Source organism: Sinocyclocheilus rhinocerous, unplaced genomic scaffold (genome assembly GCF_001515625.1).
Source record: "Sinocyclocheilus rhinocerous isolate Xijiao unplaced genomic scaffold, SAMN03320098_v1.1 scaffold358, whole genome shotgun sequence".
NCBI classification, from domain to species: domain Eukaryota; kingdom Metazoa; phylum Chordata; class Actinopteri; order Cypriniformes; family Cyprinidae; genus Sinocyclocheilus; species Sinocyclocheilus rhinocerous.
The window spans coordinates 636,268-653,368 of record NW_015650700.1 but is presented as its reverse complement, the minus strand read 5'-3'; the positions used below and the strand labels follow the sequence as shown (position 1 = coordinate 653,368).

Sequence of the window (17,101 nt, the reverse complement as noted above, 5' to 3'; positions counted from 1 at the left end):
ACTACTTGACTAATTCCAGTACAGAACCTATAGGATGTTGCGCATGCGCGACTGAACGAATCGCTCCCCGAGACGACTCGTTCTTCCCGAGTCACATTAAAGATTCGTTCAAAATGAACGAATCGTTCAAGAACGACCCAACACTACGCGGGACAAGATGGGCGAGTGCTGGTGCGGGCGGGTAGACACGTGTGTGTGTGTGTGTGGGATGCGGGATAATAAAATGATTCATGGGACTCCCGCAAAATTGAAATATCTAAACATAAAATATCTAAAACAAATAAATTGTTATTCATCTATTGCACAAAAGCAACATGAACTAATATAAAATATAAACGATTAACAGGTGCAAGCGTATGCAGACTTTCTATTTAGGAAAGTCTATTTAGCTATTTATAACACGTGTTTGTAACCAATGCAGTCTGAGCCGGAAAGAGAATTGATTAGTTAATCTCTGAGTCTTTCGAATCATTCAAAATGATTTGCGTGCTCATGAATCCTCTCATTATAACACACGAATTGTAGACATTATGAAAGATTCATTATATTGTGTTATAACAGAGATGTGTGAGATTGCGATGAACTGAGATGTCTTTTAGAGATTATAAATGCAGCGCCCTTAGCTGGCATTCTGCCATGCCAAACCATGCACGCAGGCTTTAGCTAAAAATAACAGTATTCTGTGAATGTTGATGCTTTAATAACAAATATTTATCGGGAGCGTGTATGCTGGGATTTAATAAATTTCATGGAGAAAAAAGTAACGTAACTAGTAATGTAACTAATTACTAGTTACTTTTTAAATAAAGTAATCAGAACAGTAACGTGATTACTTTTAAAAAGAGTAATCAGTAATCAGTAATTTTATTACATTTTCAGAGTAACTTACCCAACACTGTTTATAGGTACTAATAAGCAACTAGTTAATAGGGAATAGTGTTCCCTAATGCAAAGTTTTACCAGATTTTAAATAATAATTTAATAATTTAAATTAGTTTTGTTCTGAGAGAGTTCTCTAAAAGTAGTAATGAAAATATTTTTGATTGTCCTTAGTGAATATAACCGGTTATTAAAAAGTCTGATGCGATATAACTTCCACCTCTGAAATAATTGTTTTGCCTTCTTTGCTGACATGACAATTCCCTCTTATTTTTTGAACCCCTTTCCTCCAACTACCTGTTTTGTAAGATGTACTTTTCATCCAATCAATTCCAGCATTTTTTTTTTTATACTAAATGTCCTGTTTTACTCATATGTTGTATTTGGTGCTTCACCTTGATTTTATGCGCAATTATATAGAGACATTGTTAAGTCTGTTTAGCAAAAACAAAGTGAAAGGCAAACAAATCTCATTATTGCTTTGCAATAAGTCAGTAAGTCTGTCTGTTGAAGCCAAGGGTCAGTTCTTATCACTGCTGCTAAAGCGACAAAGCGGTTAAAGTTTATATGTACCATCTGTGTGCACCTAAACAACACTAATGACGATGGGTGTGTCATATGCGAATGTAAAATAAAAGGTTTGGTCCCACTTTATATTAGGTGGCCTTAACTACTATGTCCTTACATTTAAATTAATCATTTGATACAATGCACTTATTGTGTACATACATGTTTTTACATTGTACTTATATTTTTAAAAATACCTATATGTAATTACATCTGTAATTAATTTCTGTAATTACATTTATAATTACACAGTTGACCCATCCCTTACACCTTAAACCACCCTTAAACCTACCCATACCACCAAACCTGTCCCTAACCTTACCCGTATCCCACCTCAATAGCAGCAAAAGTGTTTTGCAATACAATATGAACACAATAAGTACATTGTACTTATTTTTTAAGTACATAGTAGTTAAGGCCACCTAATATAAAGTGTGACCAAAGGTTCTTGTGTCTACAGTGAAGAAAGTCTGTTAAACTTTATTTAAAATAATAAATCAACCATATAAATTTCAGGATCTGCTTCAGTAGCTGTTGCTATGCTGTGTAGTGACATTTGAATATACTGAGTTAACAGACATTCAAAAAATGTCAGTAGCAGAAAAATACCCAGATGAAGGCACTTAGTGAGGTGTGGTGAGAAAAATCTTAATTGCAGCTTGTTTTTCATTTAATAATAGTTAACACCCTCTGGGAAGAAGTGGGAGGGACAGTGCTTCCAGTTCATTGCTTCTTTATATGGCTCGTCATCAGTACATGAATACTTCCAGGTGTCGTCATATTTGACAAGAAAGTCAGCGTGAATAAATGGTTAAGTGATTTGCTTACAGAGAGCAAAGACAGTATTTAGTTGAAATTGATCATGTGGAAAATATTTGAGAATTTTCCTATGGCGATCATGTATATGTTTACGTTTCTCAAAGAACGACTCTTTCATTTCAACAACTTTCATTTCCTTTATCACCCTGAACAAAGAAAGAGAAGTTCTGAGAGAGAAGAGCTCCGTAAAAATAACAAGAGTGACAGCATGACAGGTTTTCAGATTGCTCTTGATGCTTTGTTTTTTTTTCTGGTTATGCATTCTGTCAGTCAAATTTTTACACTGACATCAGCCCCAGCCATCAGCTAGAAGAATACAATGCAGATAAATGAGGAAATCTGGTCACACCCAGGAATCAGATATATATGTATCTAATAACAAAAATTGCATTTGTTGCCCTTGACACCTGTACTTCGAAGCTCTTGAATCAACATGGTCACAGATATACAGTTGCTGTCCCCTGGGAAGGTCCTTCTCAAGAGCTCAAAAATCACAACTGCATGATGTGTGTTCAAATGATTTTGGCCAGTATAAAATGTTTCTCTCAGGACGACACACTGCAAAAAATGGCTTATCTTACTTAGTATTTTTGTCTTGCTTCTAGTCAAAATATCTAAAAATTCTTAAATCAAGATACTTTTACTAGATAAGCCAATTGACTTAAGATATTTAGTCTTGTTTCCAGGGGGAAAATAACTAAATTAAGTGCATTTTGCTTAAAACATGTAAAATTATCTGCCAGTGGGGTAAGTAAAATATTCTTAAAACAAGAGTATTTTACTTAAGAAATATGCTTGTGTGGGTAGATGCGTTTATCTTATGATACCGTTCCTGCCGTTACGTTTGCAGTTGCTTCTTCTTCATCCATTGATCCTTTGATTTGTTGTTTTTAGCGTGGTTTTTTGGTTAATGCTCTTCCATAGTAAAAAATATTCTCTATGGCTCTGTTTGAAATATTTTACAAAATGTAAGAAATGTTAATAAAACTGTCCTTCAATCGCTGCAAGGAATGCGTGTTCATTTAATTTAATGCAAGAGATCATTTAGAAATGAAACTGAACTGCACCATGTTTAGAAAATAGTTTATTAATAATTAGTAGCATTTTCTGGTAAGTGTTACTACTACTCTTTATTACTGTATAAAAACAAAAATAAATAAAATACAAATTCCAATCTACTTAAAATGAACTGATAATCATCATAGTAATACAGGTTGTTCAAAAGAAAGCCACATGATGAACATGGCCAATACTCACAAAGTCACAACACCATCTTGGTAACACGCATGACACTGTAGCATTGGTTTGTGTGTGCTCACAGTTTATCCAATTGTATTTCGGCACCCCAGGTTGCCGGTTGGCAGAAAATACAGCGTATTTCATTTCATTCATCGTCAAGTGCGCTCGTTCCTGTTGGTGTCGTCAATCTGGCAACCTGCGTGTGCGTCAAGTCTGAGGACGAGGGGCCGGGTGAAAAAAACTCTCTCCAATATTTTTTATTTGGACTGCAATACCTAGTTCAACCACTCGGTGTCAATCCTACATACAGCACCTTTAAATGAGGATTAAATTGGGCCAGAATGACCTGGAACAGCATTTTAACAGTTTGTTTGTCAGTTCATTAAATTTCCTGTATGTTCCAGTACTGAGAGTATGTTTTGATCCAGTAAACACATTCTGTCTCCTTTAGCGAGCGCACTCAATCGAGAAAACCTTTTCATGCACAGGTTTATACATTAAGCAATACGCTTCTCTCTTGTCAATGGTAGAGGCAACATATTTGTCTAGAGCAGCACTATTCTCTTGAGCAGAACAGGAAGCCTCGTCTCTCTCAGACACGCACTGCACTTCACTCCGCTGCCTGCTCTGCTTTCATTGAAATCACACAATGAAACGCAACCAAATGGGCACTTTCTGATATGCATCTACTGATATGCAGTAGCACTGTTGGTTTATAAAAAGGTGTATGCAATGCAAAGCGAGAATCATATCACTGGACCAAAGCATAACATAAAGGTGTTTTGGAATATTTATCCATCTCTATATTTTATGCATTTCATTTGATTTATTATTTTTCCCATGTTTGTTTTCTAGCAAACATAAGTAAAAAGGGTCTTAATATAGTAAATTATGCTGTTTGGGGATGGAGGTCATTATACAGTAGAATATGGACACTTACCCTGAGTTTTTGGATTTGGATATCTTGATTTTCTACCATATTGAGAAAGCTTTTGAAGTGATTATGGTCAAGGAGAATGTAGACAGGAACACCTCTGACTGAGGCATCCACCACTTCTTTAAAGATGTCCACATCGGTGAAAATATCCATTGCGATTGCTATGACCTGTATAGACATACAAATGAAAACATAATAGAAACGTCAGCCTCAGAGGATTTTGGGGCATTCACTGTCAGAACAGGCCGTCTCTGATATTCTCTTAAATCAATGACATCCTTGTCAGTTACACAAAGCTGAACAAAGCAGAGGTGTCAGCCCAGAAGCTGCTTCAGTTTTTTAAAACGACACCCTTCGTTTTTCTGCGTAATCAGAAAAACCACATTCAATAACTTAAAAGATGGCTTTCATGAAACCGACAGGGGATGATATGTATTTTCTTGGGCCTTTTGCCTAATATTAAACAGAAAGAAGTTGGGGAGAAGACTGTACGGTTTGTATTATTTAAAGGTTTAGTCCTAGCATTTGTCTTTCAGGAAGACCGGCATTCCATGATTCAAGCCTTGACAGGTTTAAGATGTTCCATTAATGCCAAATGACAACGAGTCTTAGCCTAAGTAGTATCTCACCACACCCTGTACAACATGTACTGATTAACAAATGATTAATATAGAATTTCTACAGAACTTGATGAGACCTTGTCAGTATGATCAGTGTTGTACAGCATATAATCTTGTCTGACCTTTAGAGTTTTACATTTACATTTACATTTACATTTAGTCATTTAGCAGACGCTTTTATCCAAAGCGACTTACAAATGAGGACAATAAAAGCAGTCAAAACTAACAAAAGAGCAACAATATACAGTATAAGTGCAAATGACAAGTCTCGGTTAGCCTAACACAGTACACGTAGCAAGGTGTGTATATATATATATATTATACACACACGCACAAACAAAGAAAAAACAAGTAGATAGAATAGAAAAAATAGAAAGCTAGTGTTTTTTTTTTGTTTTGTTTTTTAAATAAAGAATAAAAAAATAAAAAAAATAAAAAGATAAATATAGATAAAGTAGAATTAAAATACAATAGAAAGTGTTAGAGTTACAGGGTCAAATAAAGGTGGAACAGATGTGTTTTTAGTCGTTTCTTGAAGATGGGTAAGGACTCAGCTGCTCGGATTGATTTGGGCAGATCATTCCCCCTGGAGCAACAAATGGCCAAGCAAAGCGCACGACACTGACAAGGTACGCGATACAGTACGAGACCAAACACGATTTCAGCACGTCTCCACAGTAAACAAAACAAGCGTTTCCTAGCAACGACAACTGCGCTAAACACTGAGACAAGAAATAAATACACTTACAAGCTGTTTTGTACTTCAAATAAAGCAATAGGCCATGAGAGGCGTTGTGAGAGATTTTACCATGACTAAGGTTGTTAGGTACCACTCAAAGATGCATAACATGGGTAAAACAGCAATATGACAAAAGATCAATTTTGCTTGTTAAGCTCATCACTTCCGTACACGCTGACATTTTTAAACCAAGGATATCTTGTTTACTTAGACATAATAATAGTCCATGTGTTTTCTTACATGCTGTACTTTTCACATAGAGAGTCCTCATGCATTCTTATTCAAAGTGTCTCCTCTCATCCTCCACCTTAAGGAGCCGTTGAGCCTTTCTAATTTACTTGTTCATGTGTCATTACTGAAAAGGCTTCATTACTGCCAGGCAGAATCAAAGCTAATAATATATTTTTACTGCTTTTAAAATTTCTTTGTTCTAAAAAACATGAGTACTAGTAAAGGTATATAGTACGGGAACTTACTGTTAACCTTTTAACAGTTTTTTTCTGTAGCGTTTTTACAAAATTTTACAGTAAAAATTACACTTATTTTTTACAGTGTACGCAACACTTCACTTGGAAATACAAGTAAACTCTTATAATGGCAATTATGATTTTAAAAGCTTGTAAGAAAAAAGACTTTTCTCACACCTGCTTCCACTCTTTTATACAAAAACCCATCAACACCTTTGCTAAAAAACGTAGTAAAACTACTGGGAACTTCACACAACACACTGCTGATGTGCGGTTGATATATTCTATTGTATAATGTTCTCTTGTCAAACCGCTTTCAGTTTAAAAGAGAAAGCCACATGAAGAATCAAAGCTCATCACAAGCAGCTTTGCCACAAGCAGAAGTATATTCTAATATATAGAAGGTGCACAGAGTCATTCATGCAAACACAAAACACCATCATGGTAACACACCCCCCCATGCTGTGAGTCGACTCTAGGGAGCACATGTAATCAGAGCACCAGAGCCACACGAGGTGCAGTTCATTCAGCACACTGAAATTGGTTTGGTAAATCCATGCCCTCGTGAGATGCGGTCCTAGGTGGTAGCCTATGTTGCCTAATGGGTCTGACTCTGCTCTGCTCTGGAAAAAACAAACAAACAAACAAACTGAAATGTGATCCATAATCTATTAAGATTTTTGAGAAAACATAAAATTGTTGACACGAAAATGTCATGCTTCTATACTTTCATTAATTTAATTATTATTTACTAATAATAATTATTATTACTATGGAAATTATTTCTTTAATGAAATGATACTCTAAATAATAAACTAAAACTGCCAGTAGGTGGTGGTAAATGTCTTAATGATTAAGTTATCGAGTCATTTATTCATTCTTTTGATTCGTTTAAACGGCTGATTCATTCAGGAGTGAAGTAAATGGTTCTCTTTATGAATGGTCCATTGAATCATTAGGCTTGTTCGACTTGAAGCGGATCATCACCATCAGATCGATCGGTGTGTGACATCAAAGTACCGCGAGAGCAACTAGAGAGCAGACGACTCTGCATGCTTTTGAATCGCTCTCGCGGTACTTTGATGTCACACACCGATCTGTGGAGCGCCGCTTCAAATCCAACGCGCCTAATGCTTCACCCAATTCGTTCAAAATGTGGATTAAGACATGAATGCAGCTGTGTGTTGCTCGGAGACGAACTGTTCTGGTTTGTCTTTATATTTTCGTTGGCAAAATTGAGCAAAACAGACAACATTGTGTCTAAAATAACACAATATTAACTTCTTATTTATTGAACTGTTGTATAAGATCAGTATCACATTTGCACTCGTGTGATCTTACACTTATTGCTTGTGTGATATTGCTTGCCTATATGATGTAAATATGAGACAAAAACTCAAACGGGGGCATTTTTTGCCCCATATCTTTGATTTTAGGGACATTCTAACTACGTTCTCTAGGCTCCATCACGCAGTGAGTTGTTGCCCTACATTATATATCAATCAACTGTATGAAATGTCACATGACCCACGTAGGTCTGGGACGGGGCAAGTGCGTTAAATGCGTTAATAATTTTAACACGTTATTTTTCACCGTAATTAATTAATCTAATTAACGCTTTAAATTGCCAGCCCTAATCAGAACTCTTATACTTTATAACTCGCAATTGCAAGTTTATATCTCACAATTCTGAGAAATTAAGTCAAAGCTGTGAGAAAAAAGTCAGAATTGCATGATATAAATCTATCTGTGTACAATGTTCAGTAGAAGCTCTTAGACATGCTGCCACATTAATTATATGAGCCAGGGCTTTAATCATCTCTCATGATCAAAATACAAAGAAGATTGCATTGCTCAGAAAGGAGGCAATGCATTGTCACTTATTACTAATAAAGAGTGCTCCACACCCCCGCTAGCAAGGACTTCTTTGCATGACTTTTTTTTTTTTAATGTGGTAAAGCTTGCTTCTCATAGGCACACCTAGATGTTTCTAACACACCTGTCTCATCAACTGTAAAGGGAGCGATCATTTCAGCATTGCATATTGCACAACTAGTTCCATTGTTTGCTCTGTGTTTGTTCAGCACAGTTTAGCTGCCACTGTTGCTGGGGAGAGACTGCTGTAATTTGTACATGACTGATGCCTGAGGGAGAAAGTGATGTACCTGTCCTTATCACATCTTTAGCAAGAGTTCAAGACGTCACAACTGTGGGGCTGCTCTCAAAAGCCATGATTTAAAGGAAATCAATCTATAGCCTCCTCTGTGATTATGAGGGAATCACGGGGTGAACAGGCAGGGCAGTGAAAATGGTTGGCACTTTTCCTATACTCGTGTGACAATGCAACGGTTTATTGCTGTGACAGACAACAATGCTGCTCTCATCAGTGCCTTGCGCCAAATGACTTATACAAGATTACGAACAACACCTCATTAAAAATGGAAAAAATAAAATAAAATCAAACATTCACTACATTATTTCTAATGCCAAATTCAAAAAGATAGAAACAAGAAATTGTATTTTGCTTGCATATTCATGGCAATTAAGCACATTCAAACCCCAATCCTTATTACCATAATGGGGGGAAAAATCAATCAGTGTCTCCTTTTTTTTTTTTTATGCGCTGTTCTGCATGGACGCACTACCATAGTAATTGAGGTACTAAGTCCATGTAGTTTATTAATATTATTCAGTACTTTATTTGGTAACTGTATAACTGTAATGGGTTATCAGTTATGTGTGTCATTTAGTTTCGTCTTCATGGACTTTTAGGATGTTTTCATTAGTTCCTGTTTGCCTTTGTTCAGTCTTCCTGCCGCTCTTTAGTTGTCATGTGAGGAGTTATTTCAGTTCAGTTGTGTATCATTAATTATCCTTGTTTGTATTAATACTTAAGGTCCTGTGTTTTCAGTGCTGAGTGTCTGGTCTCGTCTGTGCAAGTAATGATTTCTCTGATTCGTTCAGTTCATTTACCTTGGGGATTATTATTAAAGACTGTGATCATGCCTTGTCTTCCTCATCATGTGTCTTCCTGCAACATTGCATGACAATAACATTATATTCATGTAATTTTACAGTACACACTGTGCTGTAAAGTGCAGCCAACAAATCTAATTTGCATTATCCTAAAATCAACCCGAAACGGATATACATTCTATCTCTGTCTCTATCTAAATTCATGCTATTGATTTTTTTTTTGTGAACGATTCACGATTCCATGCATGTGTTTCTTTCTCTTTTTTCTTCTTTCCATGCATATGCCTCCATCCAATCAACAACAGATGGATAGAACCAAGTCCCTGCCCTACATTTGTTCTTTAAAAAAAAAAAAAATGTTTCATGTGGCCATATGTCACAATACGAAATAAAAGATGAGAAAAATAGAATAGAGCATGATATATTATTTAACTTAGAAAATGTTTAACCACCATGACAGAATTTCTTGTACTGCCTCTCATAAATAAATACATTTTTTTTAAATGATCATCCCATTAAGAATAAAAGTAAGTAATTTAAAATAATAATAATAATAATAATATCATTGATGTTTATTTCACCTCACATTGAACTAGAGATACTTTACCATTATTCTTTAATTTGGAGTAAAATCTAAGCTGGCCATATTATCTTTCATTATCTCTTATTCTCTCACTAGCAATTGCATAGCAGTGCTGGGCGCAAAGACAACATTCAATTTAGAGTTAATTAGTTGAATGTAAGGCTTTAATTCCACAGTGTCAAGCATGTCGAACCTTAGCTAAATGTATCCAACTGAAGATAAACAAAATGATGTAACTGAAAATGGATTTTATTTCAGCCACAGAGTGTACTCTGAGAGCTCCTATGATGTTTTTATGTAGTTGTGCTAATAATTTATTTAGAAAGACATGTCTTTGGGCGAAATGTTCACTTTACTCTAAAGGTAGAAGCTGTCTGCAAGGCTGAACGTGTGTGTATGATAGGTATAATAATAATAATATCATTGATGTTTATTTCACCTCACATTGAACTAGAGATACTTTACCATTATTCTTTAATTTGGAGTAAAATCTAAGCTGGCCATATTATCTTTCATTATCTCTTATTCTCTCACTAGCAATTGCATAGCAGTGCTGGGCGCAAAGACAACATTCAATTTAGAGTTAATTAGTTGAATGTAAGGCTTTAATTCCACAGTGTCAAGCATGTCGAACCTTAGCTAAATGTATCCAACTGAAGATAAACAAAATGATGTAACTGAAAATGGATTTTATTTCAGCCACAGAGTGTACTCTGAGAGCTCCTATGATGTTTTTATGTAGTTGTGCTAACATAATTTATTTAGAAAGACATGTCTTTGGGCGAAATGTTCACTTTACTCTAAAGGTAGAAGCTGTCTGCAAGGCTGAATGTGTGTGTATGATAGGTGATTCCAGTGAAGATCAAAGACAAACTTTGTATCTCTAGATTTTAAAGATCTTCGCTCATGTAGCCTTGATCTGTTACTATTAGACTCTAATGAAAAACAGCAAGCTACAACAACAACTGAAGATGCCTAGAAAATGCCTTTTTACCATAGAGGCCACACTGGCTTTATTTGAGGAAAATAATTTATTCATATTGCGTGAAACATGTCCTGTAACACACAATTGTTAAGACCAGCCTGGTGGATGAAATATTAAAGATTTAGTTTTTTTTGTTTATTGGCACATTTTGTTAGCTATCAAACATTACAAACATTAATTTGAATCAAAAAAGTATTTGAAAATGATAAAAAAAAAATCCTACTGCTTACTACTCATTCCGCGAAGCTTTGCGGATGACAAAGCACAAGCAAATAGCGTAATCAATAACAAATATTGATACAATATACAACTATGACTTTAAGTCATTGATTATAGGTATACAGTGAAATGCAATATATATAAATTTACACAAATACACTCTTAAAAGTAAAGGTGCTTCACGATGCCATAGAAGAACCTTTTTGTCTAAATGGTTCCATAAAGAACTTTTAACATCTGAAGAACCTTTCTGTTTCACAAAAGGTTCTTTGTGGCGAAATAAGGTTCTTCAGATTACAAACAGGTAAGAAAGAGATGGTTCTTTAAAGAACCTTTGACTGAATGGTTCTTTGTGGAACCAAAAATGGTTCTTCTATAGCATCGCTTGAAGAACCTTTTGAAGCACCTTTATTTTAAAGAGTGTATGAAAGTTGTTCGACTACAGTTCTTGCTTCACGAGTAAGGGTATAGTTCTTCACTGGAATTTGGAAAATAAACACTGACTTGTGGTTTCTACAGGAGCATATGTCATCGCTTAAGCCTCAGAGCTCATGGTAGGCCTGTCTATGTTTAAACATTATTGCTTAAAATCAATTACTCTATGTAGAAAATGAATGCAAAATCTGACTGTGCACTCTATTAGCCTTTCAGACTTTCAAAGATTTGCTCATTTATTTATCGTATGCTCAACAGGGTGACAGTCAGGGTGCGAACTACGGGGGAGCTAGGGGGAGCTCGGCTCCGCCGCACGTGCTTTTATAGCTTCCTGGTCATGACGTCACCTGCCCGTGACGTCCCGCTCAGCTATTGGACTGATTTCACATGTTATTCAGAGCGTGGTCACACAAGGCGTTCCCCTAGCGTTTCCGACGCAGCTCGAGTTCCTGAAGAGGAACTAATTTTCCCAAGAGTGACCTTATCAACTGCACCATCTTTGATTGTGGAAATTGTTGTAGAACAGTCTCCCTAGAGCAACCTGAGGTTAAGAGCTTTGTTCAAGCGCACAATGATACAAGTTCATGGATCACCCCTTGTGGCTTTTGAACCCACAACCTTTCAGTTACCAGTCAGATCTGTTACCACTAGGCTACAACACCATTCAAGAGCTCAGTTCTGATTCTAGGACATTCTTGAGCTATGTGTGTAACTCTATGTGTGCAGCTATGTGTTTCTTAACTCTCAGCATAGTTCAAAAGCACATGATCTACAGAAGGACTGGCGTTTATTTACACCCTTTTTTCAGCATGCTGTTTTATCAACATTACCTGCCTGGCATCCTGTATTTGTTTGCGGATCACTTCCTTGATAGTGGGGCTGTTTTGCTTCGGCGGGTGGAAGAGCAGGTCTATGCTGGTCTCGAGCCTTCTGTGCGGGACGTCTGGCCAGCCTAAATCCAGGTTTGGCGGGTCAGTGTCCGAGTGAGTGGGCCAGTACGTGCCAGTGGAGGACGTGTCATCCTGCGGACAGTCCAATTCCTCTGAGTGGTTGCTGGTGGGGGGCTGCACAGCGCTCTCTGTAATCTGGCCGATTTCTTCCTCAGAGAGGAAACCGCATATGCCCTCCTCTTTGATGAAATTTCGATAAGAAGCTTCTCCCTCTTTGACAAGGCAGTCAATGGCTAACCGATATGCTTCCTTGTAATGCGGCTGTATGTAATTTTCGGCCTTGAACTCTCCCTTTGAGGAGGACAGCAGTGAAAATTCGGATTCCATCACGGTGTTCGTTTGGATTCCTCAAAACACTGTACAGCCTTTGCCACCTAAGAAACAAAACACATGATGTTTAACTAGGACAATTCTGCACATCAACAATATTCTGTAGCAAAGCACCTAGATACATGCATGATAGCATCTTGCATAGCATTAAATGCTGGTTAGGAGCTTCTTCTTGGCTATCAAGACCTGGTTTGGCAAGCTTTGCACATTTTAGCTTTTTGGTTTCAGCCACTTATGTAAAATGTTTCCAATACGACCCTCAATGAACAGCCATCACTGGCTTGTATACAAGTTTTATCCTAAAAAAACACTCAGAAAAAGCAATAACTACAAGCTTTGAGCTTGAGGTCCTGCCGTTTGTCTTAACTCTGTGGCTATGATTGCAGGAACTGCTTGTTTGAACATGTCCAGATCCTGAAAATAACAGTAAAATAAGTACAAAAATGCATTACATTTCTGGGGTTATATTAATGTATCACTAAAGGGAACTGTCTTGAGAAAAGTTTCGATGGCAATGGCATTTTCTTCTCCTCCATAGCTGTGTCTCATTTAAGCAGCGAAGGATACACCTCATGCATCCTCCGAATTCCTGTGAAAGAAGGTCGCATTCGAAGGTCGCATTCGGAGTGTCCTTCTTGCTTTTCTGAAATGAGACAGCCTCGATGACGTATGCAGCCTTTGAATGCGACCTCAGGAGGGCGCAGCCTTCTAAATGAGACACAGCTCATATAAAGCACAGCTCTGCTTTGTTTACAGCGGTAACCGAGGAAACGCTATATTGCGGTCGGTTCATAAGCAGTGTTGCCAAGTCCGCGGTTTTCCCGCGGAATTGGGCTACTTTAACACTGTTGCCGCGGGTTGTTGTTCATGTCCGCGGGTTGAAGCGACCCCAATAACGTGATATTTAGCCCCTGGAATGTGAATTTTACTGGAAGACCCCCGCCGAAAAACGTGTATTTTGTTATAAAGCAAATAGCCAATAAATAAATTTGCTTAAAAATCAGTATCAGTATCAGAATCCAATTTGCTAGTTAAAAATAAAGAAAGAAAGAAAGAAAGAAAGAAAGAAAGAAAGAAAGAAAGAAAGAATTTGCTAGTTAAAAAAAAAAAGAAAGAAAGAAAAGAAAATCTGTATTCTGGATCGGCGCATCACTAATTAAAATACTAAGTAAAAGGCCTCAAATTTGAAGTACAATCTGGGATGTCTTTTTCTATCAATTCTTCAATAGGTAGATCTTGTCTTTCATAAAGGCCGAGGTCAGGGATCTTGGGCCTAAAAAGGTTGGTGACCACTGCTCTAGACTATACTTTCATTTTTTTATGATGTGCCTTTAAAGACATAATATCATGGGTCTTATCCACATTTTTGTCCAGTAAATCCTATATCCTAATGTGTGTGTGTGTGTGTGTGTGTGTGTGTCACACACACATTATATATATATATATATATATATATATATATATATAGCCTATATTATTATATATTATTATTATTAGGTGCTATATTAGGTCATATTACATCAGGTTATCAGGTCAGGTTTATATTAGGTCAATGAAATGACTAGAGTCTTTACCTCATGTAAGTCTACATCATTTTAAACATAATATAGAAGTACTATATTATGTGTAAAACTTTTTTTTAATGAGTGCACATTTAAAATACTGAGCAGCAGCAGTGAGCAAACTCTCCAGATGTAACATGTTCTGCTTATGATGAAACTGTGAGTGACTCACTGTTCTTATAATGAAGAAGCTGCCCTGTAATTATTTTTCTTCGACTGAAAATGTGAGAAAATGTTATGACGTTATTGCACTGTCAAGCTTTGTTACTGAGTCAGGCCTACAGTAACAACCAGAACATTCCATTTCCAACTTAATAATGTTTTGTGGGTGCAGGACAGTTAGTTTAGTTAGTTGACACTCTAAATGTTGCTCGCTAAGTATGTCTATAAGCCCCGAAGAAAAATGAAGTTATTCCAATCATTTCAATAGTCACAGAACCCTTCAAGCCTGCTAATGGCTACTCAGACACAACTGTTTGAAGCAGTTGCATAAGCTATAACTGTCACTAAAAACAACTAGTCGGTGAAAAAAAAGGCAAATGGCAAATCATCTATTATAATGTTAATGAAATTTAAGATAAAAAAAAAAAATCTCCTGGCACAGAAATTATGTACTTCATCTTTAAAGAAACAAATTAAAACTGACCAAAACAAAAACAAGCTTTGAGGATTTAATAGTAAATTGTTGAGTAAATCTAAAAAAAAAAAAAAAATGTCAATCACATGCATATTAATAGAGTCTAATTTGGAAAACAATATTTGCTCTTTCTGTTTGCTGGGTGCAGGATAGTTATAGATGGTATATCTACAAGTTACCAAGTAATTACAGGTGAACAAAACTGTAACATATGCATTCGGGTCAAAACCACAGGCTACAAAACCTTGATGTCATTAAAAAGGTTATTTCCCAGAATCCATCAAGGTTCATCATATTTCAAATTCATTCTATCAGGCATAATTAATTTACTCAACTTGACTTGACTTGATCAGCAGGTGCTGAGATCTCCACAGGTCTCAAGCATTCACAAGGGGTTGGCTTTCAACACTTAAAATCATGCAGAGCCCCACCTGCTCTGATTAATACACTGAATGAATAACAAAGACAGCTTTAGTTAACCAAAACTTAATGCAGGTTTTAAACAACTCGTTTTGTGGTTCTATGAGAGTTCTATGTTACTACAATAACTATAGTTTTATTGCTGTACGATTTGCTGATTTATATTGTATTTAAAAGATCTTGCAACTTTATTTTGCACTTCATTCAGAAATAAAATAAGAAAAAAAAACTAATTTTAAGAGATTCCAGGCAACTTTTCACATATGTGTTCATCTTAGAGATCATAAGACATCAGCACATTCCAAAGATAAAACTAGAACTAAAATCCATGTATAGCAAAAGACAGTTTGTTTGTGAGAACCCTATTTATTTCATTGTACACCTTTCTCAGAAATAGTCTGTCACAGTGTCATGCACTGACATTGTGAAATGTATCTTTCAATATGCAAAATCAATACAGGCAGACATATAGCAAAGTAACCTGTCATCTGTACTCTGCAGCTTTCTTGCTCCAAACAATTCAGTACTTCAGTAACATTGAGTATGACATTCAAGTCTTTGCCATTTGTAAAAAGTTACTTACTTAAGAGGAAATCATCATGCTGTGTCTCTTAGCATTCTTATCCCGTGTTGTACCAGTATGGATGAGCTATGTCGTAAAATGAAGGAGATTTGTTAGTCTCTGGGAAAAAAAACCCTGAATGTGTCTGAACAGGAGAAGTGCTGAGAACCTGGTGAAGGGTGGGGACTCAAGTTTTCACATGCAAATAATGAGAGCGTCTCGCTGGCCAGAGGCAGTAAACCTGTCTGACATACTGAAGACACGCCTCTTCCCCTCTATCTTTCATCCTGTGTCTCTATCCTTTCAGAGAGTTCATAGTTCACTGAGATAAAGTTGACAGTTTCTATTTCTGACATCAGTGATGTTTTGTAAATGTGACACATACAATGTTTCAGTGACTTCTTTCTTGTCATACTAAATCAAATCCTTCACAGCGTGTAGGAAGGCACGGCATGCTAATGTTGGTGTCTTACTGAGAGGAAATCTTTTTTTTTATGAATGAATTCATTTATGTTTGGAGGCACGTTTTGATCTATCAAAATGCTCCTGATTATCTATGTTCTGCTATCCTCAAATTTCCAGGCCTCCAAAGATCAAGGAGACTGTCAAAAAGCTTCTGGGACACATGTGCTTGCCATAAATGATCACATCTCTACTTCAGTGGGGTGCACTGCTTATTCAACAGTCCTTTGTGTGGAAGGAACACAGGGCAATAGCAAAAGCAATTGTTTTTTTGAACCCTGACAAAGGCCTGTTTGGGCTGATATGCGTTGGTATCTTTTTTTGTTTAAGAAGTAGCCCTGTCTTATAATAAAGGCTTTTTACCTTTCTAACTATGTGAGTGCCTGGACGTGGATTTTCTTGTTCTGCAACAGGATCCACCTACTGTTTTTGATATTTTGTTCCCCTTCTGGAGCATCCATAGTTTTGTTTGTGAGTACAAGATGCGCCCCTGGTTGAGATATTTTCTTTGATTACAATAGGTTTTTGTCTTGAGGGATCAGCTTGCTGTAATAATCAAATGTGATGCGAGAGAAAGACCAGAATACAAACAATGCAAGACAAAGACCATAAAGAAATACCTTTTTTTTTTTTTTTTTGAAATAGTCAAAAAATACTCAAAATAGTCAAAAACACTTGCTTAGGAAATGCATTCGTTGCATTCTTTCACCAGT

General features: G+C 36.5%; 1 protein-coding gene across 1 annotated transcript in view; it reads right to left on the bottom strand.

The window, feature by feature from the left end:
- The window catches only part of LOC107712346 (protein FAM83B-like), a 26,407-nt gene extending 10,353 nt beyond the window's left edge, over nucleotides 1-16,054 (bottom strand). The window contains exons 1-3 of the mRNA XM_016517570.1: nucleotides 15,948-16,054; nucleotides 12,296-12,789; nucleotides 4,445-4,609 (exon numbers count right to left, since the gene is read on the bottom strand). Coding sequence (XP_016373056.1) covers nucleotides 4,445-4,609; nucleotides 12,296-12,742 — 612 coding nt within the window. The 5' untranslated portion in view covers nucleotides 12,743-12,789; nucleotides 15,948-16,054. The remainder of the gene's footprint in view (nucleotides 1-4,444; nucleotides 4,610-12,295; nucleotides 12,790-15,947) is intronic.
- Nucleotides 16,055-17,101: the final 1,047 nt, after the last annotated feature.